The sequence below is a fragment of the Phaeoacremonium minimum genome (assembly GCF_000392275.1).
Source record: "Phaeoacremonium minimum UCRPA7 unplaced genomic scaffold PA7_03_scaffold_379, whole genome shotgun sequence".
Taxonomy (NCBI): Eukaryota; Fungi; Ascomycota; class Sordariomycetes; order Togniniales; family Togniniaceae; genus Phaeoacremonium; species Phaeoacremonium minimum.
The window spans coordinates 95529-120648 of record NW_006921283.1 but is presented as its reverse complement, the minus strand read 5'-3'; the positions used below and the strand labels follow the sequence as shown (position 1 = coordinate 120648).

The following is a 25120-nucleotide window of genomic DNA, read 5'->3' as shown; positions in this document are numbered from 1 at the left end:
AGGTGCCTCTCTCTATGCAGCCTGCTGCCACGGCAGGGGGTACGTGCCCACCCAGTCGGCGACCTCGCTCCTCAGCTGGACGATCTCGGGGTCCGTCTCGCCGTCGCCGAGGTACTCGAGGAAGACCTTGAGCCTCTTGGGGCCCTTGAGCTGCTTCTCCTCGGCGTTCTTGACCGCCGCCTTGTTCACCCTGACGGCGATCGTGACGGCCCGGTCGACAATGTCCGCCACGCGCTTGAAGTCGTCCTCGTTGAAGCCCCGCGTCGTCATGGCCGGCGTGCCCATGCGCAGGCCGCCGGGCGTCAGCGCCGAGCGGTCGCCCGGCACGGTGTTCTTGTTCGCGGCGACGCCGACCAGCTCCAGCACGCGCTCCACGCGGCCGCCGTCGATGCCCTGCGGCTTGAGGTCGGCCAGCACCAGGTGGTTGTCCGTGCCGCCGCTGACCAGCGAGTAGCCGAGCCCGCCCTTGTCCTTGGCCTCACCGAGCCGGTGTGCCAGCGCCTTGGAGTTGGCGAGGACCTGCTCCTGATACGCCTTGAACTCGGGCGTCTGTGCTTGCTTCAGCGCGACGGCCAGCGCGGCGATGGTGTGGTTGTGCGGGCCGCCTTGGTGGCCGGGGAATACAGAGGCGTTGATGGGCGTCTCGAGGTTGTACAGCTCGTCCTCCTTGGTCTTGGGGTTGGTCCGCCTGACGCCCTTGCGGAAGAAGATCATGGCGCCTCTCGGGCCACGCAGAGACTTGTGAGAGGTTGTTGTGACGATGTCTGCATATGCGAACGGGCCAGGCATGACCTTCGCTGCTACCAAGCCGGAAATGTGTGCGATATCAGCAAGCAGATAAGCGCCCGTCTTCTCGCAGATGTCCTTCATCTTTGCATAATCGATAAATCGGCTGTAAGCGGAGGCGCCTGCAACAATGATCTTCGGGCGGTATAAAGTGGCAAGCTCCTCCATCTTTGCGTAGTCGATGTAGCCAGTAGACTCGTCGAGTCGGTAAGGGAGGGTCTCGAAGTATTTGGAGATGAAGGAGATCTTTTTCGTCGGGGTCTGGTATCCGTGGGACAGATGCCCGCCGTGGGGAAGATCCAGGCCCATGAGGCGGTCGTGTGTCTCCATCAGAGCCGAGTAGACATAGAGGTTGGCCGGTGCTCCGGACAGCGCTACAAGAAAGTGAGATGTCAGTCCATCTGTCTGATAGGATAGCTTCCACAATGCATGCAATTATACATACGTTGGACGTTCACTCCCCATTGCTTCTCGTCCAAGCCAAAGGTCTCCAGCGCTCTCTGTTGGCATAGCCGCTCGGACTGGTCGATGAACTCGTTGCCTCCGTAGTATCTTGCTCCAGGATATCCCTCGGAATACTTGTCTAGAAGCATGCGTGTCAGTATATGGTCTGAGTCGAATTGACCGAGGTCTCTTTCAAGGCGTACTTTGCATGGGACTGCCTAACGCATCGAGGACAGCTTGGGATGTGAAGTTCTCGGAGGGGATGAGGTTGATGAATTGCTTCTGTCTTGTTTTCTCCTGCAGGAATTGGCCATCAGCATCATGCCTCTTTCTGTGTATTTGTGCTGGCTGTTGGCGTGTGAGGTCCGACGACAGTGACGGTATGGAGGAGCTATACCTTCTCTATGATGTCGTACATTACCGGATCCGCCTTTTGAAGGTGCGCCGTCAGGACCTAGCAAGCTTCATGTTAGCGACAATTCGCTGCTCATACAGCAAAAACCAATACATACCTTCTGCTGCCCCTCAGTGGTGAAGGACGACACAGCCCGCCTGGTGCTATTCTGGAAGGCCGAGCATCTCGGCACTGATCGGATGGCAGCACGCGAGGTGCTTCTGAAGATGGGGACTGACATGATGTGACGGACGAACAGCGCCACTACCACTACCACTACCACTGTGTGTTTGGGAAGCAAGCTGTGTTAGCCCGCCAATTGAAGCTGAAGCTGAAGCTGTAGCTGTAGCAGGACACGGGAGAGCATACAGAAGAGGCTTTGGATAACCTCCACCTTGGGATGCCCCGGGCTGGGTTTGCTTTATGAGGGAGGAGGTCAAGGCAAGGCAAGTCAAGGCAAGTCACTTGGTTTCGTCGAAAAGAGATCGGCGAGGAAGACCGGCCGTTTATCAGGTTAACTACCTACCCACGCTACCTAAGCTAACGGCGGGCGGGCGGGCAGGCGGCATGATGGCTGCTACAGTTTGTAGTTTCTAGGTGCTCCAGGTGGTGGTGCCCCGCCGCCGCCAAATCCCCCGCCCTCTCATTTGTCAACTCACCTTCCTAGAATCCTAGCAAGCTGGAGGTCCTGTGCACGGACCACCGACATCCACCAGGGCTGGCAGCTCTGGAAATAACTACCACTGCACCGTCGATGCGCCTGTCTCCCTCCTCCTTCTCTTTCTTCTCCTTTCTTCTGTATCAACTAAATTGGGGATGATGAGACCGCTTCGCTCGCACAATGGAATTCCGCTCTTCTGTCGGGAGCTTGATGAGATGTCCTTGGCGCACCCAACCACCTTGAAGGGACAATATGAAGCAATTCCTGACCCAAACCATGTGAAAAATTAGTTGATCTTCTTGTGTGTCTTGTTCCGGCCTCGGCCATCCTTTTTTTCTTTTCTTCTCACGATAGCAGTACGACAAGTGCCACTGCATATTTCCCGCTCACTTTGTCTTGATCTAAGTCTCCGCCTACACTGCTGCTTTTTCCCCTTGGCTTCTGCACTATAGAGATAGATCCTGTTAGTTTCCTGGGGAGGATGCCATTGCGACGGCCCCGAGTGGCCGGACTGTGACCTCCGTCCCGGACGTTCGCACTCTTCAGACTCCATACATGCCCGGCCCTAGCTGTACGCGGCATCTAGCATCCATAGCATCCATAGCATCCATAGCTTCTTTGAGGGATCCCAGTAGCTTTCGAATCTAAGTCTTTCAAAGATGGAGCCCAGACCACTTTGAGAAGCTTTCCTGCATCATTGTATCTCAATCAACTATCATCACTAAGACGACAGACATGTCTGGACTTAGCATGTGGCATGCGCGCTCACTAGGATATGAAAAAAATAGTGGAGGCAGGTCATTGCTTCAGAGATGGTCACGCCTACGAGTGGAATCATTCAGAAAAAGTGCTGAAAGCCCATTGATTTCCGTTTTCAATGCCCTGAATACATGCAGCAGAAGCCCTACGGTGCCCGTCTCTAGATGACGCTGACCAGGTAGGATTCAGTAGTAGTGAGACGACGTGTAGAGAAAAACGACCCAACCTGATACTCCGAATGCAAGCCGCCTTTCCGTCTTCATTCAGTAAGTAGATACGAAGTTGCCGTGTCTCGTGATTTATTTGGTCTCCTCCTCAAGATCGCCCATCAGAGCATTGCGCTTCGCCGTCTGTCTCTCCACCTTCCTCTCGCGGGCAGCCTTGGTCTTCGCACGCTTGGCGTCCATCTCCTCCTTGAGCAGTCTCTCACGTTGCTTCTCGGCCTTGGCGCGGTGGATCTGTAGAATTAAATAGTCAGTGTCTCGATCTTCTGAAATAGCTGCATGGTAGAACTCACGTGCTCAACGAGACCGCGCTTGTGCTTGAAGGTGTTACCCTTGGCGAGGTGGTACAGCTCGTGGTAAAGGTGCTTGTCGATCTTGCCGCTGGCACGGTACTTGACCAACAGACGGCGGAGGACGCGTTGGCGGCGCATCCACAGAACCTGACTACAAATCCCATCAAGTCAGCCAAAACAGTCTCATCAACAAAATCCAGAGAAATATGGCGGAAGGCAGCTTCCTTGCTGCATCCGCATGCTGTTCATCCTCCCAGGGATAGTGGTGAGACGTACGAAGGCATACGGGCATCAGCGGTACCCTTTCGCTTTCCGAAGCCTCGGTGACGGCCAATTCTTCGTGCAAGGTTCAGCTCGCGGGCACGGGATCTGGAGTGCATGGTGACGGGCTTTCGGATGATGAGGCCATCGGTGACGAGCTTGCGGATGGTCTGGCGGGAGTTGGCGTTGGAGATCTCGCTGACCTCATTGGGGTCGAGCCAGATCTTGCGCTCGCCGCATCCGAGGACGCTGGCCGCAAGGCGCTTCTGGGTTCGCAGATTGACCCTGTAGAGAGGAAGAAAAAATGTCAGCACTCGGCTCGATGATGAAAAGCGTGTCGATTGATGATGATAGGACCGCTATGATGCCATGAGAATGTTCGAAGAGGCTCGGCGGGGATGCCCTTCAATCCGCCATCGACTGGAGCCCCGGGCCGGCCTCTGACACTTCTCTGCATCACCCAATACGTCTCATGGCCCGTAATAAATGCTCTGGAGGCGCGTGCTACTCACATCTTGACTTGATTGCTGGGTGATGGTCGTTGTCGACTTGGTGGATGGAGGTCGAAAATTCGAAGAGTGGGAGGGGGTCTCAAAGTCACTTGCAAGATTTCTCAAGCCCGAGTGGTGCGCACTAAAATCGCTTCTGGCCTAGCCCTGGAGGTATGTGAGGGTTACCCGTCTTTCTCAGAGATCGGATTATCCGTACGCCGAAATGCTAGCGCCAAATCCTGACTCACTTGCCGAAATTTGTGCATGACCTGCCACGTGACCTCTCCTTGTCATTTATGACGGGAAACTGTTGTTCATCGGCTCGACAAGTAATTCCTGCACAACGGGCCTATAAATGACTACTTCTATTTCGAGATCTGTTAATGAAGGGTTCTGTTGTAACCGAGTTAGTATGAGAACAATGATGAGATATGCAGATATCTGGGAAATGAAGTACTTTTGAATGTCTACACGATCCCTGCGAATGCTATGATCTTCAAATACAACGAAACATGACAGCTTGCTCATAAATCATCATGAACTCTGCTATCAATCCTTGCCGAACACATCGGCACCAACCTCTAGTCTGCCCACTGCCCAGATCTCCTTTTCGTCTTCAGCCTCATCACCAGCCAAGCCCAGACCACCTGCACCTCCTTCCGCTTCTCTCCGCTCTCTCGCCTGGCTTCCTAATCTCAACGCTACACGCTTGAAGTAGTCCTGCATGCTGCGCTTAGCACCAGCAGGCAGATGCTCTGCCCCCGGACCAGAGATGTACTTGTCAAACACTCGGCTCTCCTCATCGACAACATTGAACAGCGCCACAAACGCCGCCTCTGCTGCTAGTTTGACAGGAATGACCATGTCTCGAACAGAAGCAAAGATAGGGGGTGCGAGCATTGGTAGGTGGGGCCGCACCATGTCCTCATTGACACGTGAAAGTGTACGCACAAGAACCAGCGCCAGGCGTCGCATATCAACCGGGGCGCCTGGCGGGATGATACCTGCTATCGTCTCAAAGATCTGCTTTGTTGACTCGAATGACTTCGGTGAGTCAGTCAGAAGATATTTGCCCGTTGCAAGGATGAAGTTCTCCGCAATATATGGCTAGGGAGTTGCAATTAGTTAAGAGACAATCAAAGTCAAATTGATGGTAACTTACCTCCTTGTTCGTCATGCCCTGGCAGAGGAGATCGGGCAAGTCGTCGGCCAGTGGGCTAGTGAGAAGCGTCTCGGATGATTCTAGGAGAACCGCGTTGAGCGCGAGGACAGAGGTATGACTGAAGGACGTGGTCACAACCCGGTTCTTCAACAAAGTGCTGGCAACATCTGCAGGTACGTTCTTCATAAGAGCGCCAAGCAGCTTCGCGTTGGTGATTGTCATATTCTCGTCCCTCTCATCTGTCTCCATGTCAATTAAGCTGAGGACAGCTGCTCTTGAAGATTCTCCCATATTGGCACCAGCCTTGCTAATCACTTCGTACAAAGCCTTCAACATGGCCGTCTTTACACCCGAATCCGTTGTCTTTGAACCGGTCACAAGCTCCGCAATGAGAGGATCAACACGAGGTGTGAATTTGATCAGGGTTCCAAGAGCCTTGGCTGCACGAGACCGTAGTAAGTCACTGGAAGTATCTGCCAGCGACTTTGCAAACGTTCGTTGCAGTTGTGGCAAGAACGGCTTGAGTGCTGTTGGCATCTTCTCTAGCAGATTGTTGAGGGTAAGGAGAATGGCAGATTTGACTTCTGTCGACCGCTCGGAGACGACACGAATAAGAGGACCAGTGATCTGAGTGACGAACGGCTTAAGGGAGCTCTCGCTTGTACGGTCTACGATATCAGAGATGGCAAGCGCGGCCGCCGTACGCTGATCGGCGGTACCGTTCATAAGACCTTGCAGGAAGATTGGCAGGATGGCGTTGATGCCCTTTGGCAACTCGAATCCTGGCAGGTTCACGCCAGGGACGCCAACGAGAAGCAGGGTCTGCCGAGTAGAAGGCACAAGAGCCTCCATCTCTTCCTTCCTCAGCTTCTTGGTAAATTCACTCAGCGCGCTCCATGCACCCTTGACAACCTCTAGGTCGCGATCATCAAAGGACAGAAGCAGTGCGCGAATAATGTCTTGGTTGTAGCGAGAGTAGTCAACATCAGCCTGTGCAAAGAATGTCGCCAAGTGACGGGCGGTAGCAGCTCTCTTTCGGTGGTCTTCATGCTTAAGGAGCTGTAGAAGAACATTCATCACAGTGTTCAGGCCATCGTATTCGTCGATAGACAGAAGTACTGTATCGAATGATTTGTCCAAATCCTCTCGCAAGTCATCTTTGCTATTGATGATGTTGTCCATCAGCGAATTGATAATACCTGGTAGACGGCGGTTCATAGCAGCGCCGGCAACCTGGGACAGGGATGCCAAAGCTTTAGCGTTGAACGAAGAGATTGGGGGTGTGATGAGTGTAGGGATGAGGTTCGGCAGAATAATATTTGAACGAGTCGTCTCTGTCAGAAGAGTAAGCAGGGCCTGCAAGGCATTGTCTGCATCGTCTTCGGAGCGTAAAAGGTTGAGCAAGAATGGCAATACTTGATCTACTGCACGCTTGCCCAGAATCTGTTGCAGAGAGTCGAAGGCTTCTGCGGCTGCTTCACGGACGTCTTCGTCGGAGTCAGTGAGTGCGGTTCGTACGACAGAGATAAGGGTCTTCTCGTGGTCCTCCAAGGCCTCCTCTGACGCCGAGGAGATCAATTCCTTCAGCGCAAGGCAGATACCCTGCTTAGCATCGGTATCAGTCGATGTCTGTAGACCTTCCTCTAAAGTAGGCAGAAGGCTTGATAGGACACCATCACCAGCCTTTCGAATGAGCTCTCCAAGGGAATTGCTGGCAATAACCTTGTGCTCCATGTTTGAACTGCCAAGACGGCGAATGATGAGCTGCGTAAGTGTAGGAACAAGCTCCTTGAGTGTTCTCGGAGTAGACACCAGAGCCTTCCAGACGCTGATTGCTGCGCTTCGCACGGCTCCAGCCGTGTCGTTTCTGCAGATATACAGCGCGGATAGAATCTTGTTGCGTTTCTCTTCACCAAGGATTTCGCGCAACGAAGCCCCCGCTTCTTTGACATTCTCTTCGTCCATCTCCTCGGTGTCTTCCTTACCGGTAATGCCAGTAAGATTGAAGAGAAGATCACCGACAAGCTCGACAGAGCTGAGACGGATTCTGTAGCTGTCATCTGCGAGACCACGCTCTAGCTCAGGGAGCAAGAGATCGACAGCCCTGACAGCAAAGTTCTTGACCAACAATCGACCGGCTCTGAGAGCAGTCTCTCGGATAGACTCAATGTCGTCCGCAAGTCCAGAAAGAATTGGCGGAATGATTTTTCCAAGGTAGTTTGCGAAGCTGTTGCCAAAGCAGACAGGCAAGAAGATGAACAACGACATAAAGCCTTCTCGGACAGCGGGTTTGGAAGACTCGACATTTTGAAGGATGGTAGGCAGGGTCTCTTCCAGCCTGGTTGTACCCAATCCTGCCAGCACCTCGCTAAGAGCCTGAGCAGAACCAAGTCGGTCGCCAGCACCAGTGTCGGACTTGAGAGTTTGCATGAGTTGCGGGATGAGGTCTGGCAACGCATCTTCGCCCAGCTTTTCGACGAGAGATCCAAGTGCTCGAGATGCGGTTGCACGGGTAGTGGGTACGGGATCAACAATGGCAAGCTTGAGACCGGCGACCAGGACGGGGAGATGGGCCACCAAATCTTTCCTCTCAGTGAGATGAGCCAAACTACCGATGACCTGGGCCGCTTTCCTCTTTGTATTGGATCTATCACTGAGACCACGCTGCAAGATACGACTAACGAGAGCCAGCGACGGTGCATCCAGGTAATGCACAAATTGCACCTTAATGAGTGCATCCAAAGCCTCGTCTGTGTATTTAGTGGGGTCACTGAGGGCCTTGAGTAGAATATCAACGAGATTCTTGACTTCAGGGTTGTTGATGACCTCGCCAAACCTCTTCAAGCTCTTGTTGGCAGCCGATCTCACTTCCTTATGACTGTCATTTAGAACAGCCGTCAGCGGAGGAATGATTTCTGGCAAGCTCTGTGCAAGCTGCTGCGGATCCAAGTATGCCATCGCTCCGAGCAAGTCGCAGGCTCCCTTCTTGCTTCGCCACTGATCTTCATCAAGACCGTCAAGCAAAGTGGGTAGAATTTTCTTGACACCGAAAGAACTGAGTCTAGCGAAGCATGCCTTCGCGGCAGCCAACGCCGCATCACGAACATTGGCATTACCATCGCCAAAGCCGGTAAGCAGCTGTGGGACGATTTGGATGACGTACGGCTCGAATAAGCGACCAAGAACCGTTGCTAGCAGCTCATAAGCTATAAGAGCTGCCTCCCTCTGGTTTGCTTCTTTCTTGTTATCCAAAGCGCTCTTCAGGGAAATTATTATTCGATACTCCCTCAAAGAATTAATACCGCGTCCCATGACTAAACCTGCAAGTCCATAAGCTGCGCCTCGCTGGACTGCATACTTCTTTGAGGTGAGCAAAGTTTCGAGAATTTGATCGAAATATTTTGAAGATTTGTCACCGCAAGTTTGAACCAAGGGAGGAAGACATTCTGCTATGGCATATTGCACCGTCTCGGATGGAGTGCTCAAGGTAGCAAGAAGCCTCTCAATGACGACTGGAATCTTCGCATCACCTGGTTTGAGATGTCGAGCGAGGGCACCATACATGATAATGACTGCCTCGTTGACCCGATCGCCAGCTTCAGAGCCCTTGTCTGGGGCCTCGAGCGTTTTCTCGAACGTTTTCATGAGTTTATCTACAATGGCCTTTCCATGTATGCTGATGGCGTTGTTGGCGGCTTCTAACATCTCGCTGCGGACAGAAGCATGCTGATCGCCGAGAGGTCCTTGCTCGATGAGAAAAGTAAAGAACGCATCCAACTGGCCTATTTCAAGATAAGGGGCAAGCTCTTTTAAAGCAGCGGCTATACCATGTCTCGCTTCCCAGGGGTCGGAAAGATCCATCTTCTTCGGCATACCGTACTCGTCAAGCTGTGGCACCCGCGGTTTGGCAAGTTCAAGGTACGAAGCTCTCAGGTGCTCTAAAAGTTTCAGCATCGTTGAAGGATGGATATGTGTTGCCTCAGCGAGCGATCTTGCAGCCGCTCGTCGCAGTTGCCCATCTTTGCTCTGCAAGTAAGGCAGTGTTTTGAACGGCACATCATGAGAAACCTCGAACTCGCTCTCTTGCCAGATTTCTTTGCCCAACTCAACATTCTCCTCGACGTCATCATGACAAGCAAGCCAGATCTCCTCGGAGAAGTCAAGCTCGCTCATGTCCACTTCAGCACTGATCGACTGCAATACAGTTGTCCTGACTGTGGCTTGAGGCACAATAGCTCCTTCAGCGAGGACTCTGATCTCATCCTGGCTGACATTAGGTGCAATGCAACGGACCAGGTCTGCAAAACAGTCCTTAACAATTTTGTAGTGTTGACTGTACTGTTGCATGGAAAAGATGAGGATGGAGAGTAGATCGGACCGTGGCATAGCTTCGTCCTCGCAAGAGCTTGTGTGAAAGGCGATAAACTCGATGGCCAGCACCAACTGAGCATCACGATCATCAGTCGTTTCGCCAAATCCACCCTTGCGCAAGACCAAAAGAATAAGGGGTATCATATAAATCAAGGAAACCGTATCAAATGGCCGTTGCTCTCCAGCAAAGCGGAGACGATACAGCACCCGGGTGATTAGATCCTCGACTGGCTCCTGTATTTGGTTCTCAGGCAGGGCTGATACATCGTGAGCTCGTAGTGTAGCGACTCCAACAAAGGGTGCCATCGGCCCAAGACGCGAGGAGATGAGGCTCGAAAGCGTGATGTATGCTGAAGGACCAGCTTCTCCAGTGATCAAAGTCGCGCCTGCCTCAATAGCATCAAGCAGTGCTTGAACTGCAGGGCCCATCCATAGAGCAGCATCGGTCGGCGGTCCCGTCACGAGGCTTTGAACAATCCCAAACCCTCGTAATAACCTTGCTTCGGTGTGCTGCACTCGGAGACGAATCTCAGCCTCCTTCTTTAGCTGAGCATTGACTTTGGCAGTTTCGTCGGCTGTCAGCTTCTTTTGCTGACCCCTTTTCTGCGCTATTTGGGCTCTCAATTCTTCCTCCCACTTTAGTGTATCATAGTCTTTAGTATTTTTATTTGGGACGACTTGTGATTTCTTCGCAAGGACATCAACGAATGCGGTACCCTCAGGTGTGCGAAAGATCGCTGCCTCGACCGGCCCGATATCATGTAGTTGAGAAACATCCAAATCGCGTTGGATCAATTGGATGATACGTGGCGTCATGATCTCAGGGGCAACAAAGGCGAGTTCTGCTGCTGCATCGCACGCAGCTTCTTTGGTGGCCCGCGACTGTAGAAGATTAGAAATCCAGATACCAGAATTACAGGAAGAACACTCACACTCTCAAAACTTGTTCGTTCAACCACCTCCTCCAACAGCTCTTTCTCGTACTTCTGCGCTAGAGCACCGGGATCTACATCGACTCGCAGGCACAAATCAATCCATTTGGAACGTGGGATGAGTTGTTGACGAGCAAGTACAACCAGCGAGCACATTTGAGGCTCCAACAGGTCTTTTGCTGCAGTCAACTGCGCTCGTTTTGCGCATTCGACTGGGGTCAGGCAGATAGACTTTAAAGCCAAATGGAGGTTGTCCTTCTCAGATTTGGCCAATACAGCAGCACTATCCTTATCGCCTACCTCAAACATCTCAAGCCAATGCCACAGGCCGTTTATAATGACGCCAGAGACCTGAGTCTGATTTCGGGCATAGAGGTCCGCCAGGGCATCTTCAGCTTCTTTCCGTAATTTCGCGCTTATGGTTGTAGAACATATTATGAATATGTATGCTTGAGCCCAGGCTATGGAGATCTTAGAATCATTGTCATTCGGAAGATCTGTCACAGTTGCAGACAGTGCTCGGGACAGCCATCGTGACTCTTCATCTGCAGAGAGTCTGCTGTATATGCGGGGACTGAGAAGAAAAGACGGCTTTGGCTCCAGAACCAGACATTGTTTGGGGATAGAAAACCTGTTCGAAAGAGCGCTGAGCTTGGCATTGTTGCTATTGCCCAAAATGGAGGTTGCGACGGAGCAAACAACAAGAGCCCCAATCACGAGACCATCCTGAGAAGCCTTGAGAGAATTTGCCAAGACTTCGTTGTAGATGTCAAAAAGGGGCGGAAGGGTACACTCGGCAAACTTCTCCACGTTTGGTGGAAGCGCCGTATCGCATTTAAAATATTCGAGGATATCGCCGACCATGAGTATCCATATCCTCCGGAAAGGCAGTTTCTTATCGCCCAACCCTTTGGCGTACGCATCGAGGACAGCTTTTGGTAACTCAAGTTCCCCTGATAGCATGATTTTGGCCGCTTTTGTAAGGGCCAATGTCTCTGCAGCGAGCGCGGGCTCATTGCCTTCTTTGCTAGCTACTGCTGGCAAAGCTGCAACGATCTTCTCTGCCACGGTGTTTGTTTCTGGTAGGAACGCAAGCATCTCGGAGTGAAGAACTCTGTGATCTGCTGATGCAAGCTTACCCGTCTTCAACGGCGTCAGAATTTCGTCAGCAGTCTTCTCTAATGCACCGAAATCCCGGCATTGATCGGCCACCACATGGAAAGCCGCAACCGCGCCACTGCGGATAGCCGGATTCGTCGACTTGACATTGGAAAGCAGTGGCTTGAGAAGGTGCCCATTGAGTATGCTGGACAAATCCCACTCCTCTGGGAGAGACTCTATCAAAGGTGTAACAAGATCATTCAGTACAATCTCAGGTGCTCGCAGGAGGCCTTTCTCCAGTGATGGGATTACTTCCTTTTCGAGATCATCCAGTGTAAGGTATGCCGAGAAGAAGTCGTTCAGACCAGCGGCAAGATGCTTCGGGACCTGTGTCTTAGATCCAATAATCTCTCGTGTGTAAAATGCGAGGTATAAAGACTTCTGCTTCGCAACGAAGGGCTTAGCTTCTGGCTTCCTAGAACAAACACCAGCAATCACACCAAGCATTATGGCGTTCTTGGAAGTTGGCTGCGAACCCTTGGCGGAGAGATCTTGTATAGCATCATTAATTGCCTTTTCAGAGCCCTCAGAGGTAGCTAGCTTTCGTAGTCCCCGCCGTGTCACAATAAGCGCAGAATGCGCAACACCACCCTTAGTTGAGGAACGAAGACACTTCTCGAGGGCATCAGAGTCTGCTGCAATAATGTCCTTTCCGAACTTTTCCCACAGTGGAGTTGTTGCAAGATGCTCCATCAACAAGCCGCACCACTCAACTAGAACGAAAGCATTGTTTGCCGCAATGTTCGGTTTCGCAGCTTCCTGTCGAACCACAGCAACGAATGGGGTAAGGAGGTCCGAGTCGCCCTCCTTGCATATTGAAACCAAGCATTTTTGCACAGCTTTCCGGGAAGGGCGGTCGGTATAGAAGGCATGAGTCCAGAACAGGGTCTTCAACAGCTGCAATTGAGTTGCCTTGTCGATTGCTGTAATTTGAGGAATGGTTAGTAATGAACCTGTAGGACATGATTCTCTTCGGCCCTACTCACCATTTTGAGATATCCTCTCATCAATTGCTCGTAATTGCTGCAGTCTTGTGGACGTGGAAGAGGACGATAGGGCTTCTCGGGCGGACTTGAGGTCGAAGTCGCCAGATCCGGCTCCGTTCACCACCACTTCAGTCATCTTGTTGCGCGCATATGGCAGTTTGCATGACGGAGCGGTGGTAGGAGTTGTTTGGGGGAGCTGTTGGTGATGTTGAGGTGTACTTCAGCTTTCTGTGGCTGTCTGTCTCTCTGTCTGCCAGTCAGTCAGTCTCAGGAAAGCACTTTCTGGTGGTTGCTGAGCTGTATGGTATGTGAGTTACCCACCTTCAAATTCGGCGAGGACTCATGGTGGGGAACTGCCACCAAACAGGCAGGCGGTCAGCTCTTCTGCCCGCCAAATTCTGAGCCCCGCGCCCGGAATCCAATTGCTGTAAAATAATAATGGAGCCTCCACTCTACTGCGGCTTTGCTTCAAGAAACGCCGTCATTGTTGCCACACTTTCAAAGTCAACAAATACAACCCTCTTTTTGCTGCTATTCACGGATTCGCTGTCGTCGGACAGCAGGCTGCGTTCGCCCTCCGACCAGGCGCGATGGCTGGTGGAAACAAGAAAAAGAAGAAGCCTGCTGCGAACCCAGCCCGCGGTTTCACTACCACTTCAGTGCCCTCAAAATCTCGAGCTGACCCTGCTGAGGGCGCTGATGGCAGCGCTGAAGCTTCCAGGAAAGGCGACTCTGCCCCGCCATCCAAAGGTGCTGCTGCCCCGCCATCTCAGAATGACAACGCCACAAGGGCATCTTCTGCTGCGCCGACCAAAGAGTTGAGCCCTGAAGAGTTTGAGAGACAACTTGAAGAGTCTGAATTGCAGCTGCTGGTCGATAAGTATGCACAGAAGACAAGGCGCGATGCCTTGCGCCAGAAGCAGAGATTGGAAACAGACCGCCGGTTGCTTCGAGGACAATCCGAGCCTATTAATGCAAGGAAATGGCTTCCTCCCGAATTTATGGACCATATTCTCGACCTGATCCAGGCCGAGAGTCGATTTGCTGCCTCAAGCACTGCATCTGAGAATCCAGCAAGTGGCAAGCTTCTTCCTGAAGAGGAATTGACCATCAAGTTATGGACCCTGCAGCAAACTCTGTCAGGGGCAGGGTTCCCGGACGATAAGGTCCAGCCTGCCTTGCAGTACGTGCTGGACATCTCAACCAACATTAGCGGCAGTGTCAAGGACTCAATATGGGGCTTGGATGAAGCTTTGGACTGGCTTGCTAGAGAATGTACCGCGGACGACTTGCCCGACTATGACAAACGTTCTCGGGCAAGCGGTAAAGGTTGGTAGTCTCCTCTAGCATTGATTGACTTTGCTTACAAGGTGCTCTTAAGATACTCCTCTAGATACTCCGCTTCCTTCTGGCGCCACTACGCCTCTACTCCTTGAGCCTGAAGCCCGACAGAAATCAGGGAACAAGAAGAACGGTGGTGCTCGTCTGCCGCGGGCTCCTTCTCCCAAGAAGCAGATCCTTACTTATGACAGTGATATTGAGCCCGATGATTTGGTTCCCACTTACATTGAAACGAAGACAAAGTTGTTCAACCTCCAACGCCCTCAGCAGGATGCTCCGAGGAAGAAAGGCCGGAAACCGGCTTCTCAACTTGATGTGGATGCAAATGATGACACTTCATCTGATGACCTCGAAATTGCTAAATTACTTGCAAAGGTTGACAGAATTGTAAAAGATCCACTCTTCGACAAGGGATTGGCAGATATGCAGTGGCAGCCGAAACGAATCGCTCTTGAGAGGGACTACGCAGCATTGAAGAAAGAAACGGCCGAGGCCCAAGCCAGGGCAGAAGCTGTAGCTGCCGAGGAGAACCAGGGTAATGCGTCTAAGGACACAAGCGACGATTCCGATGACGATATTACCAAGGAGGCAGAGCGAATGGCAGCTGAGATTCTCGCACAAGATGACGATGAGGAAGATGCAGCGCTTGCAGACCTCTTCTCGAGCCTCCCGGTTAATGAGGTTGATCCCACAACGGGCAAATCCACTACTGTTATCAACAGTGCGGATGGCGAGAAAGTTACGATTCGTGACTTTGGTAAATGGACGGGCATCAGTCCCAGGCGAGTGCTTGAGGAAGCCTGCCGTGCGAGGTATGTAGTGCAGCATTGTTCATCTCAATGTGGGGCTATCACTAACAGCAAGGAACAGAGATTCATCTGTGAAGATATCATACATGAAGATATCAGAAGCCACCTTCGCTAATCGGCATTTGATCAACATTGTGTGGACCAAAAGTCAGGAGGTGCTTCCGCCCGCGAATATTCAAGGGGTCGAAGCCGCTACTTCACCTATCCAGTTTGTATTCAAGATGACATCGATCGCAACTCCCGACGCAAATCAGTCCGAAGCCTTCATAGCAACTACTGCCCTGTTCCTTATATTCTCCGCGTCTGGTAAAGAAGAGAAGGTCGCCCTCAGACTCCCGCCTCAATGGAAGGACCTCTGGACGGAGTTTGCGGAGGCAAGAAAGAATGAGGCGGATGCCCTGGATAGAACAGCTATCAAGGAACTGCGGTCACTTGTACGCCAACGGAAAGACCAGGAGCTCGAGGATGGAGTCATTCTACAAGGCGCTTTCAGGGGCCGAGGAGCCGGTAGAAGTGGTGCTGATACTGGCGACGAGTCCGGTGCTGAGCGATCGAAACGACTGTCTGGGGACACTGAGTTCTACCAAGGCATATGGAATCGAAAGAGCAGCTCGCCCAAGTTTCAGGCGATGCTAGCCTCCAGGATGCAGCTCCCAATGTGGGCCTACAAAAGCCAGGTTCTTCAGACCATTGACCAAGAACAAGTAGTCATTATTTGTGGTGAGACTGGTTGTGGCAAGAGCACACAGGTACCTTCTTTCATCCTCGAACATCAGCTCTCTCAAGGCCGGCCATGCAAGGTGTATTGTACAGAGCCTCGTCGTATCTCTGCTATATCTCTGGCACGTCGTGTCAGTGAAGAGCTTGGCGAAAACAAAGGCGACATTGGTACTTCCCGATCTCTCGTTGGATACTCAATTCGACTTGAGGCAAACACCTCAAAAGAGACTCGTCTAGTGTATGCTACGACCGGTATTGTGATGCGTATGCTGGAGGGCTCAAATGATCTTCGCGAGATCACCCACCTTGTACTTGACGAGGTTCACGAGCGATCCATCGACAGCGACTTCTTGCTTATTGTACTAAAGAAACTTATGGCCCGCCGAAAGGATTTGAAAGTCATATTGATGTCAGCAACAGTCGATGCAGAACGATTTTCTAAGTATCTAGGTGGTGCTCCTGTATTGAATGTGCCAGGTCGCACATTCCCTGTACAGGTCAATTACCTCGAAGACGCCATTGAATTAACCGGTTATTCGATCGACAAGCGCCCGCGAGAGAAGATTGTTGACCTGGATGACGACTTTGATGAGAGTGATGCTGAGGCATCATCGAAGCCTGAGTTGTTGAAGGAGCTCAAGCAGTACTCTGGGCGGACGCGCAACACTCTTGCTCAGTTGGACGAATATCAGATCGAGGTTGATCTCATTGTTCAACTCATTGCACGCATTGCTACAGACCCCACTTACATCGACTTCAGCAAGGCCATCCTGGTCTTCTTACCTGGTATTGCTGAGATCCGGACTCTTAATGATATGCTCCTAGGCGATCGCTTCTTTGCAAGCGAGTGGCTTGTATACCCCATGCATTCTTCCATTGCATCTGAAGAACAAGAAGCGGCCTTCCTTGTGCCACCACCAGGGTTCAGGAAGATCGTGCTTGCCACCAACATTGCGGAAACCGGTATTACAATTCCGGACGTGACCTGTGTCATCGACACAGGCAAGCATCGTGAGATGCGATTCGATGAGCGACGTCAACTTTCGCGCTTGATAGATACATTCATCTCACGGGCAAATGCTAAGCAACGGCGAGGGCGTGCTGGACGTGTGCAGGAGGGCCTTTGCTTTCATATGTTCACCAAATACCGCCACGACAACATCATGAGCGACCAGCAGACGCCAGAGATGCTTCGGCTCTCACTTCAAGACCTTGCCATCCGTGTCAAGATCTGCAAGATTGGCGGAATTGACGAGACCTTGAGCAGCGCATTGGATCCTCCTTCCGCGAAGAACATTCGTCGTGCGATCGATGCGCTTGTCGATGTTCGCGCCTTAACACAGGCCGAAGAACTCACGCCGCTTGGGAATCAACTCGCCCGGTTGCCATTAGATGTCTTCCTTGGAAAGCTCATTTTGCTGGGCACGGTATTTAAGTGCCTCGACATGGCCGTAACGGTAGCTGCCATCCTCTCATCCAAATCACCTTTCGTCGCACCATTTGGCCAGCGCAACCAAGCCGATACGGTCCGCATGGCCTTCCGTCGGGGTGACTCGGATCTTCTTACCGTCTACAATGCGTATCTAGCCTGGAAACGCGTCTGCCAATCCGCCTCGGCTTCCGGCGGCGAGTACCAGTTCTGCCGCAAGAATTTTTTGAGTTCCCAGACCCTCGCCAATATAGAGGACCTCAAAGGCCAATTGTTGGTCTCTCTCGTTGATTCAGGCTTTTTGCAGCTTACGGATGAGGAGCGGCGCAACCTGAACCGCTTGAGATACTCGTCTGGCGGAGGTGGTCGAAGGCGCCATCAAGCCTTCTTCGAACTGCCTCAACGTGTCAACGCCAACAGCGAAAACGATGTTATATCACAGTCCGTGATTGCCTGGAGCTTCTATCCCAAACTCCTCGTGCGTGATGTACCCGGTGGCCGAGGCCTCAGGAACGTCGGCAACAATCAGTCGATCAGCCTCCATCCAACCAGTGTTAATAAGGGGCATAACGAACTCAGATGGCTGAGTTACTACCACATTATGCAATCCAAGGCGTACGTAGATAGTCTCCCCCAAATTTTCAACGCGACGCTCACATTCTATCTCAGGTTCTTGAACGCACACGAGACTACAGCCGTCGAAGCATTCGCCATTGCCCTCCTCTGTGGCGATGTCCGCCCTGATGTACGCATAACCCTTATATTCCCCCCCCCTCCCCCCCCCTAAATAGTGTTCCGACATTAATGCGAGCACAGATGTATTCAGGCGTCCTAGTTCTCGACGGCAACCGCGCCCGGTTCGCTGCCCCCGACTGGAAAACAATGCTGGTGATGAAGGTCCTGAGGGCACGGCTGCGAGAGATGCTCACCCGCTCCTTCAAGAACCCTGGAAAGCTCCCCACGGCGCAGCATGAGAAGTGGCTGGATGTGTGGCAGCGCATATTCTCACAGGAGTTTGGAGACAAGGGCGGAACCAGTAAGGCTTAGAAGGCCTACAAGATGGTATCGCCTTAGAAATTCTTCAAACATCCCGCGTCTTGGCTACTCTGGATGGTCCAGGGCGGCACTTGGTTCTCGCCGTGCCTTTCATAATGGTAGCGGCTAGACAAAAAACATAGGATCTTGCATGCTTGCTTTGAAATCACCGTTAGCCTTTTCATGTGCTCAGCCATTGGTAAGTTGTAGATGGTGTAAAGTCTGCTCTGCTCGAGCCTTCGTGTGCAAGACATGATGCATCGTCTATGCTTGCCAAGACTTGATATCTGCAACTAGGTGCTTTTTGAGTGAGAGCTCCTTTTCAACTAGCAATGAAAGTGGTTCTGAAAATTGCCATTTCTGCCGTAACTGAAGTGTAGGAGTTCTTCCTCCGAGCTGAAATTCGACCATGTTGAGCCTCAGAATTACATGTTACGGTTATCATATTATTCAAACCACCTCAAGGTTGAGTCCTCGTGTGATATCCAGATGATACCCTACAAGCAACCTGCAACAACCGACTGCCTTTCCACCTTACGACCGGGACATATGTCTCTGGAACGTATGTGCTTTTTTCAGCTAGTTTAGCTAGAGTGTAGAGTTGCATCTGTTGTGAAGGGTCCGAGGAGGTATAATGGCATCAGATCAGGATCAAGTTTCCAGAAATGCATTTCTACTCGGTTCAATCTAAACTCCCTCAAATATACATAAGTGACGAACGTCAACAACCACGTCATGTGAGAACCCCTCGACGTCGAGTAAACATCACTTGGACTAGAGACCAATCATGAAAAGTATGCCTCGGCCATCTCATTCAACCCTTTTCAACCCCAACTCAGAGCAGAGGCATTTCAATGTCAGTGAAGCTGAGCCAGTTGGCAACTTTACAATTGAAGTTGGTTTCATTATGTATAGTCGATACCGAAAATGACCATCATTAGAGCACAACTATACGGTTTGACACATCACAACCTTCGCAAATCACTCAGGTGTTTCAAGGTGCGAACTTTTGAAATCTAAACGGATCATAAAGCCATAATGGCCGTCGGCAGCCATGATAATTCGACAAGAGATAATGGAGGGTGTCTCGTTTAGGAGAGGAACAATGCGCGACCAACACCAGAGATATCAACGTCCTTCCTGACCACGAACTCTAATAAATACAGAGATCCTCCACCTATCTCTCAGATATGTCGGGCAGACCTTAGGTCTCTCTCTCCGGCACCGCACACGGCCCGTCTTATGTGGCCACTTCTGATCGATCAACCTTTCCTTTCGTGTACTGTTCCAAGATGTGGCCCATCCTCCGGCTTTAGATCTCTCCTCCTCTCAACGGTGAAACATGCAAGTGCCGCGCGGGAGCGAGACGTTAATTAGGGTTGTGGTCACAACCAAGCCAGTCAGCCGTACCCGGCGCCGCCCCGACATATGCCCGAAACAACACCACCGGTCCCGTCCGCTCAGCTTCTCCTTTCATAATACGTAGCTGACGTGATCGGGGGCACCTCAGCAGGAGGGAGCCCCGCCAAAGCGTAACTTGGAAAACGGGAATAGCAAAGCCAAAACAACGCGTGTAGTTGGTCAAAATAAATGAAACCAGAAAGAGGTCCCTTCCAGATGGGTGCGGAAATGACGATATAACCCTGACGACACCAATGTGCAAGACCTTGCCCGATAACGCAACGAATAAAAGAAAACCCGTTGGCCGGCTCTACTGTTAAATAAGAGAGCCTAGCCACATGAGAACCCTTCGGATGATGATAATAACACTGTAGGGAGTATGATGTGAACGAGACCAATAACCGCCGCTCTACTAAGAAAGCAGCCCAATTTTTGCAACTGATGAGAATACTTTTTTGCCAAACTCGAAACATCTTGCCTTTCTATAACTGGAAAAGAACAAGATTCATGATGCCTTGGATTTGGATATGGTTTGAGATCCATATAGCGGGCAATCTTTTTACTCGTCTGGAGAGAGTACGGATACCTACTCCGCACCGATCTCACCACCCTCCATGGCGAAAGCTCCAGCGTTGAAGTCAAAAGCGCCAGGATCGCCTTCGTTATCATGAAGGAACGAGTCAAAATCGAACGAGTCGAGGACATCAGTAGACGTAAGCGGATTGGCGAAGTCCATTGAACCAAAGTCCTGCAATTGTCAATGAATGGTCCAATGAATGAAAGAGGTTACATGTATGACTTACCAGTCCACCATCGCCCATACCGTACGCATTGTTCTGGTTAGGATCGGGCTGCGGCTGCGGCGGCATCGGAGCGGCAACAGGGGGTGCCGGTGCGGCGGGTTGTCCATTTGGAATGACTTGTGCTGGAGCCGCATTCTGACCCTTGTTGAAGCTCTGTGGGTTGACAGGGGTGATGGGAGTTGCTGGTGTAGGAGGCTCCTGTTCCGGAGCTGCCTCGGCAGCAGCAGGAGTTGCACCTGCGTTGAGGTTGGAGTTTGACTTCTTCTGAGTCGCGGCGCGCTATTCAAAACGTTATTACTACACATACTCCCACATAGAACGTGTTGCGTGAATGGGAAACGTACCTTGTCCTTCGCAGCCTTGGACTCCTTCTTCTTTGGCGCAGCCTTATTGCCCTGTGAGGGTGTAGGCGGCGCAGCTGTGCTGACTTGCGGCGACGACGTGTTTCGGGCATTAGCAGCAGCATTAGCAGCAGCCTGCGGTTGGGCTGGAGGAGGCATGGACCGCTGCTGCGGAGTACCCTGCACCTGCGGACCTTGCTGACCTGGAGGACCAGCCATCTGCTGTCCATTAGGTCCGGCTTGCTGCCACTGCATCTGAGGATTGCCTTGCGCGGCCGCTTGTTGCTGCTGCCGGGCTGCCATCATCTGTTGCTGGTTCATTGGGCCATTGAAAGGCTGCCCAGGGTGAGGAGGTCGCATGCCATTCATCTGTGCTGCCACCGCCATATTTCCACCCATACCGTTCATATCCTTGAAGAAGTGCGGCGCAGTAGATGGATCCATCTGGGCACCCATGAAGTTGATTGCATTCGGAGAGCCTCGTGACTGAGCGCCTTCGGGCAGAGGAGACCCCATATTGACGGGGTTCATCTGGCCAGCACGCTTCATCTGCTCACTTGGGTTCGGTGAGGCTCCTGCGCGGGGACCTTGCGGCGATGCGCCTTGGAATGGCTGGCCATTTGGTCCTTGGGGATTCGGTCCAACTGGGCCAGCAGGGCCGCCTTGCCCATCAGCCCGTGGCATAGCCATGCCGTCCTGCTCCTGGCGAGCCATCATCAGCCTCTTCTTGTTTTGCTGCTCTAGCAACATCAACTGCATCTGATAATCCTGGAGGGCATGGTTGCTGCCGCCGGCAGCCTGATTGGCACCAGGGGCACCAGGTCTCATAGCACCAGCAGCCGCCATTTCACCAGCATTGTAGTATGCATTCAGCGCCGCGCCATCGGGTCCTTGAGGAACCATGGGCGAGCCCTGTCCTTGAGGTCCAGGAGCAGCGTTTGGCATCGGCTTGTTGCCCATCTGAGCACCGTGGTGCTGCTGAAGGTTCTGAGCATACGTTTGAATAGTCTTCTGCTGGACAGCTGGCGACTGGTTCTGGAAAGTCTGGAACTGTTCGGGGTTCAACTGGCTCGGATCAATGCCGTTCTGGATCAGCATTTGATGCACCTGGGCTGCCTGGGCGCCCACTGGCTGCCCTGGCATGCCCTGGCCAGCGGGCCTTCCGTTGGGCATCATTCCGGCCTGTTGAGGGTTGAAAGGAGCTCCTTCTAGACGCGGCCTCTTGGAGGGGGAGGGAACGCTGTCTCCAGACCCCGGAGATGCGGGTCGTGCACGGTTGCCATCCATGTCGGAGGGATCACGTTGCATTTGACCTTGCTTCTGTTGTAGCATTTGCATGGCTTGAGGGCTGGGGTGGAAAGCATGTTAGCAAGATACAAACGGTCGAGCGACGTGGTAGAAATGACTGACTTGTTCTGGCTGTTTGCCATGGCTGTTCGAGGAAGGTTGTTACCCTGCTTCATGTTGAGATTCATTGCAGCACCGTTCTGCATGTTGCGCATCATCTGCTGCTGATACTGCTGCTGTGTGAACTCTGGTCGCATTTGGCGAAGCATATCCTGCTGATGAGCTTGTCTCATACGTGATTGTTGCTGCACGACGCGTTAGCTTGGTTTCTACTCCTAATCAATAGCCGGAGCGAAGTAAGTATACCTGTGTGTGGCTGACATATTGATTGACTTGTCCACTGCCGCCCTTGCCCTTCTGCGCGTTGAACATGTCCCAGAAGAGACAGAACCATTCGTACAGGAAGCAGCTGTCGGGTAGCGGCATTGGCACGTTCGGAGCGGGAAGATCCTCGGGGCGTTTTGACTCCATGTCCTCTTTGGAATCCGTATCCATCGGGTCATCGCCGGCCCCGTTTCCGAGAAGGTTTCCGTTCTCATCGCGACGTCCGTTAGGGCTGTCCTTTAGTACCTTGACCTGAGAGTCACTGTTGAGAATGGCGCGCGCAGCGTCGTACATGCCATAGCGGAGGAAATATTCATAGATGTAGGTATTGAGCAGGGTCCTGTTGTTCTCGTTCACTTGGAGCTGTCGCTGGGCGCCAGGAGGCACAACCCCGCCATTATTCATCATGGGCATGGGAGCACCGACTGGGCCGCCCATGTTCATGTTGACCATGTTCGGGTTGTTCATGGTGCCGGTGGAGGCTGTCGCAGACCAGGTCTGCTGCGATGCGGAGATAGCGGAATATTAGAGGGTCGATGTCGGAAGCGAGTGCGACAACGACGGCGATGAGATGTGGTGGATGCTCTGCCGCTGCAAAGAGCTCTGTCTCGGTCAGCCACCGTCGAGATGGTAGCACGGGCAAAGCGCTGTGGGCGCCGGTGGTTCGTGTCGGGAGACGGGGAGTGGTGTTGGATGAAAAAGGGTTGTGGCCAGCTGGGATGCAGCGGGCAGACAAGACAGCTGCACCGGCCAAAAAAAGGAGCACAGGAGCCGCTGATACGCTCTATGAAGCCCCCAAAACTCCTGGCGTGCGGCGCTGCCAGACGGCGTCAATCGAGGCGACGACTCTTGTGTATGCAGATGCGACGAAGCTAGAAAAAATGTGTCGTCGATGCTGCGCAATAGTGGGCGAAGAGGAGGAGGAGGAACAAGAAAGAGTCTGACGGAGGCTGGGCCGTCCTGGTTGTGCGGCGGTGGTGGTGGTGGTGGTGGGTGTGGGATGATTGACTGGTGAAAGTGGGAAGACAGACAGCGACAGTCAGTGCCAGCAGAGGCCGTAACGATATTGGCCGCCACGCCTGTCCGTCCGTACTGGCCGGGCCCTGGGCTGCGGTGGCTGCTTCGGGAGGGACTAAGCTAATCAATATCAGCCTTCTTCCTGTGCTGCTAATGCTGCCGCGTCTCTGCTGGGCCGGATGGGCAATGTCGAGCGTAGGCGCGAGCTCGGCAGGCGAGTCATCAATCGGTTCGAAAAAGGTGAAGAGTCGCAGAATCGAGGTAGTTGGGGTGAGCGATAGGAGAGAGAGGGAGCAGGAAGCCAGAATGGAAGGGTATGGATTTTTCTGATTTTTCGGAGAGAGACTGAGAGTACCTATGGGCGAGGAGAGTGCCAATCCGCTGGCGCAGGAGAACACGGGTGAGCGCTGGGAACCTTAGGAAGGAAGGAAAAGGTGGGAAAGGCCGGGGGGCTGCGCAGTTTCTGGAACGAGAAGGCGCTGGCTGCCGGCGTATATCTGGGACTGATGCCTTGCTGCTCAGGCCGCCAAGGCACCCACGCATGCACCTTAGGCAAAAATGCGAAAGTCAAAGGCTTGGCATGCATATATCGAGGAGCCGCCGTCCTCTACGTATCTACCCAAGGAGCCAAGCACCAAGTAAGGATCTATTCTGGCTGCTTATTGCTTTTTTTTTTCGGCTGAGGAGCCCTGCAGCGATCCCGGAGCTGAGGATGAGATGCTTGAGTGACGGGCGGAAAGGCTCTTCGCTTTCGACCGCATCGTCATCTACTGGGCTTGGTGTATTGCCTCTCTGTTGCGAGGTGCCTCTGCCCACAGCTCTATTCGGCTGACCTAAGCTTGCCCTGTCCATCCAGGCTTGGTATACTATGCAGTACAGCGGAGAAAGACAAGGAGAAGGAGCTTTGGCCGCCCTGTGTCAGAATGAATGGCCTGCGGACCATGGAGCCTCCTCCTTGGGAAAGAGTGGGGATTATCGCTCTATCCGCATCTAATCTCACGCGCTTCACGTCTCTAGGAGGTGAATAAGGTATCCACACTCCACAAGGCCGTGTCGGACTCGTCCAGCCCAGCAAGGCATCATCATATCACCTCTCGCCTCACTACGGTGATTCACCGAGTGAGTCTATCGTCGCCGCGTCTTTCCGAACGGAGTGTGAGGCCGTGGAGACTGTCACTTGACGAGTTTCGCCTCAGGCAAAAGGTAGAAAGGGCAGTTCAGGGCAGCCGGATCTGACATTCTCTCTTGGCTCTTCACGAGAAATATCGCTTTGTTGCAATACACGGGTAGCCCAGCCCACACCTTTTTGGGTTTGCTCAATTGCGGACATCGGTGATCTCATCCGACACGGACCCAGGGAAATGGCGAGGGCAAATTCTCAGACAGCCAGGTAAATTATGCCCTCCCCTTCTCCCCTCCTTTTCCATATCTGGTGAGTCGGGGCCAAATGGTGCAACATTACCAGCATTGCCTCTTCCAATATGAAGGGCGGCGAAATCTTTTTGAGCGTGCTGTGTTGGCTGGTTTGTCATCGCCAATCACATCTTTGTCCGACCGAATATGTGTTCTACCTCATCGGAGACGGTCGTTGGGGGCTTCACTCATCGATTGACCGCGACGCCGGATAC

The 25120-nt window shown here is 52.6% G+C and overlaps 5 protein-coding genes across 5 annotated transcripts; 1 reads left to right on the top strand and 4 right to left on the bottom strand.

Annotated features, from left to right (window-relative positions):
* Window positions 1-12: 12 nt before the first annotated feature.
* UCRPA7_5014 (putative serine hydroxymethyltransferase protein) lies at window positions 13-1865 on the bottom strand (the record flags this gene model as incomplete). Its single annotated transcript, XM_007917565.1, has 5 exons — window positions 13-1160; window positions 1232-1369; window positions 1434-1578; window positions 1628-1684; window positions 1743-1865. 5 exons carry the CDS (start codon window positions 1863-1865, stop codon window positions 13-15), a joined length of 1611 nt encoding a protein of 536 aa, XP_007915756.1.
* Window positions 1866-3343: 1478 nt separating this feature from the next.
* Window positions 3344-4579, bottom strand: UCRPA7_5013 (putative 60s ribosomal protein l19 protein; the record flags this gene model as incomplete). The annotated part of the gene is made up of 4 exons (XM_007917564.1): window positions 3344-3502; window positions 3562-3712; window positions 3838-4088; window positions 4562-4579. 4 exons carry the CDS (start codon window positions 4577-4579, stop codon window positions 3344-3346), a joined length of 579 nt encoding a protein of 192 aa, XP_007915755.1.
* Window positions 4580-4862: 283 nt separating this feature from the next.
* On the bottom strand, window positions 4863-13061 carry UCRPA7_5012 (putative translational activator gcn1 protein; the record flags this gene model as incomplete). Its single annotated transcript, XM_007917563.1, has 5 exons — window positions 4863-5420; window positions 5476-10728; window positions 10779-11193; window positions 11698-12862; window positions 12926-13061. 5 exons carry the CDS (start codon window positions 13059-13061, stop codon window positions 4863-4865), a joined length of 7527 nt encoding a protein of 2508 aa, XP_007915754.1.
* A 454-nt stretch (window positions 13062-13515) lies between these two features.
* Window positions 13516-18271, top strand: UCRPA7_5011 (putative helicase associated domain-containing protein; the record flags this gene model as incomplete). The annotated part of the gene is made up of 4 exons (XM_007917562.1): window positions 13516-14254; window positions 14307-15078; window positions 15137-17969; window positions 18041-18271. The coding sequence occupies 4 exons, from the start codon at window positions 13516-13518 to the stop codon at window positions 18269-18271; spliced, it is 4575 nt and encodes a 1524-aa protein (XP_007915753.1).
* A 1975-nt stretch (window positions 18272-20246) lies between these two features.
* On the bottom strand, window positions 20247-22943 carry UCRPA7_5010 (putative som1 protein; the record flags this gene model as incomplete). Its single annotated transcript, XM_007917561.1, has 5 exons — window positions 20247-20408; window positions 20464-20742; window positions 20808-22152; window positions 22215-22396; window positions 22458-22943. 5 exons carry the CDS (start codon window positions 22941-22943, stop codon window positions 20247-20249), a joined length of 2454 nt encoding a protein of 817 aa, XP_007915752.1.
* Window positions 22944-25120: the final 2177 nt, after the last annotated feature.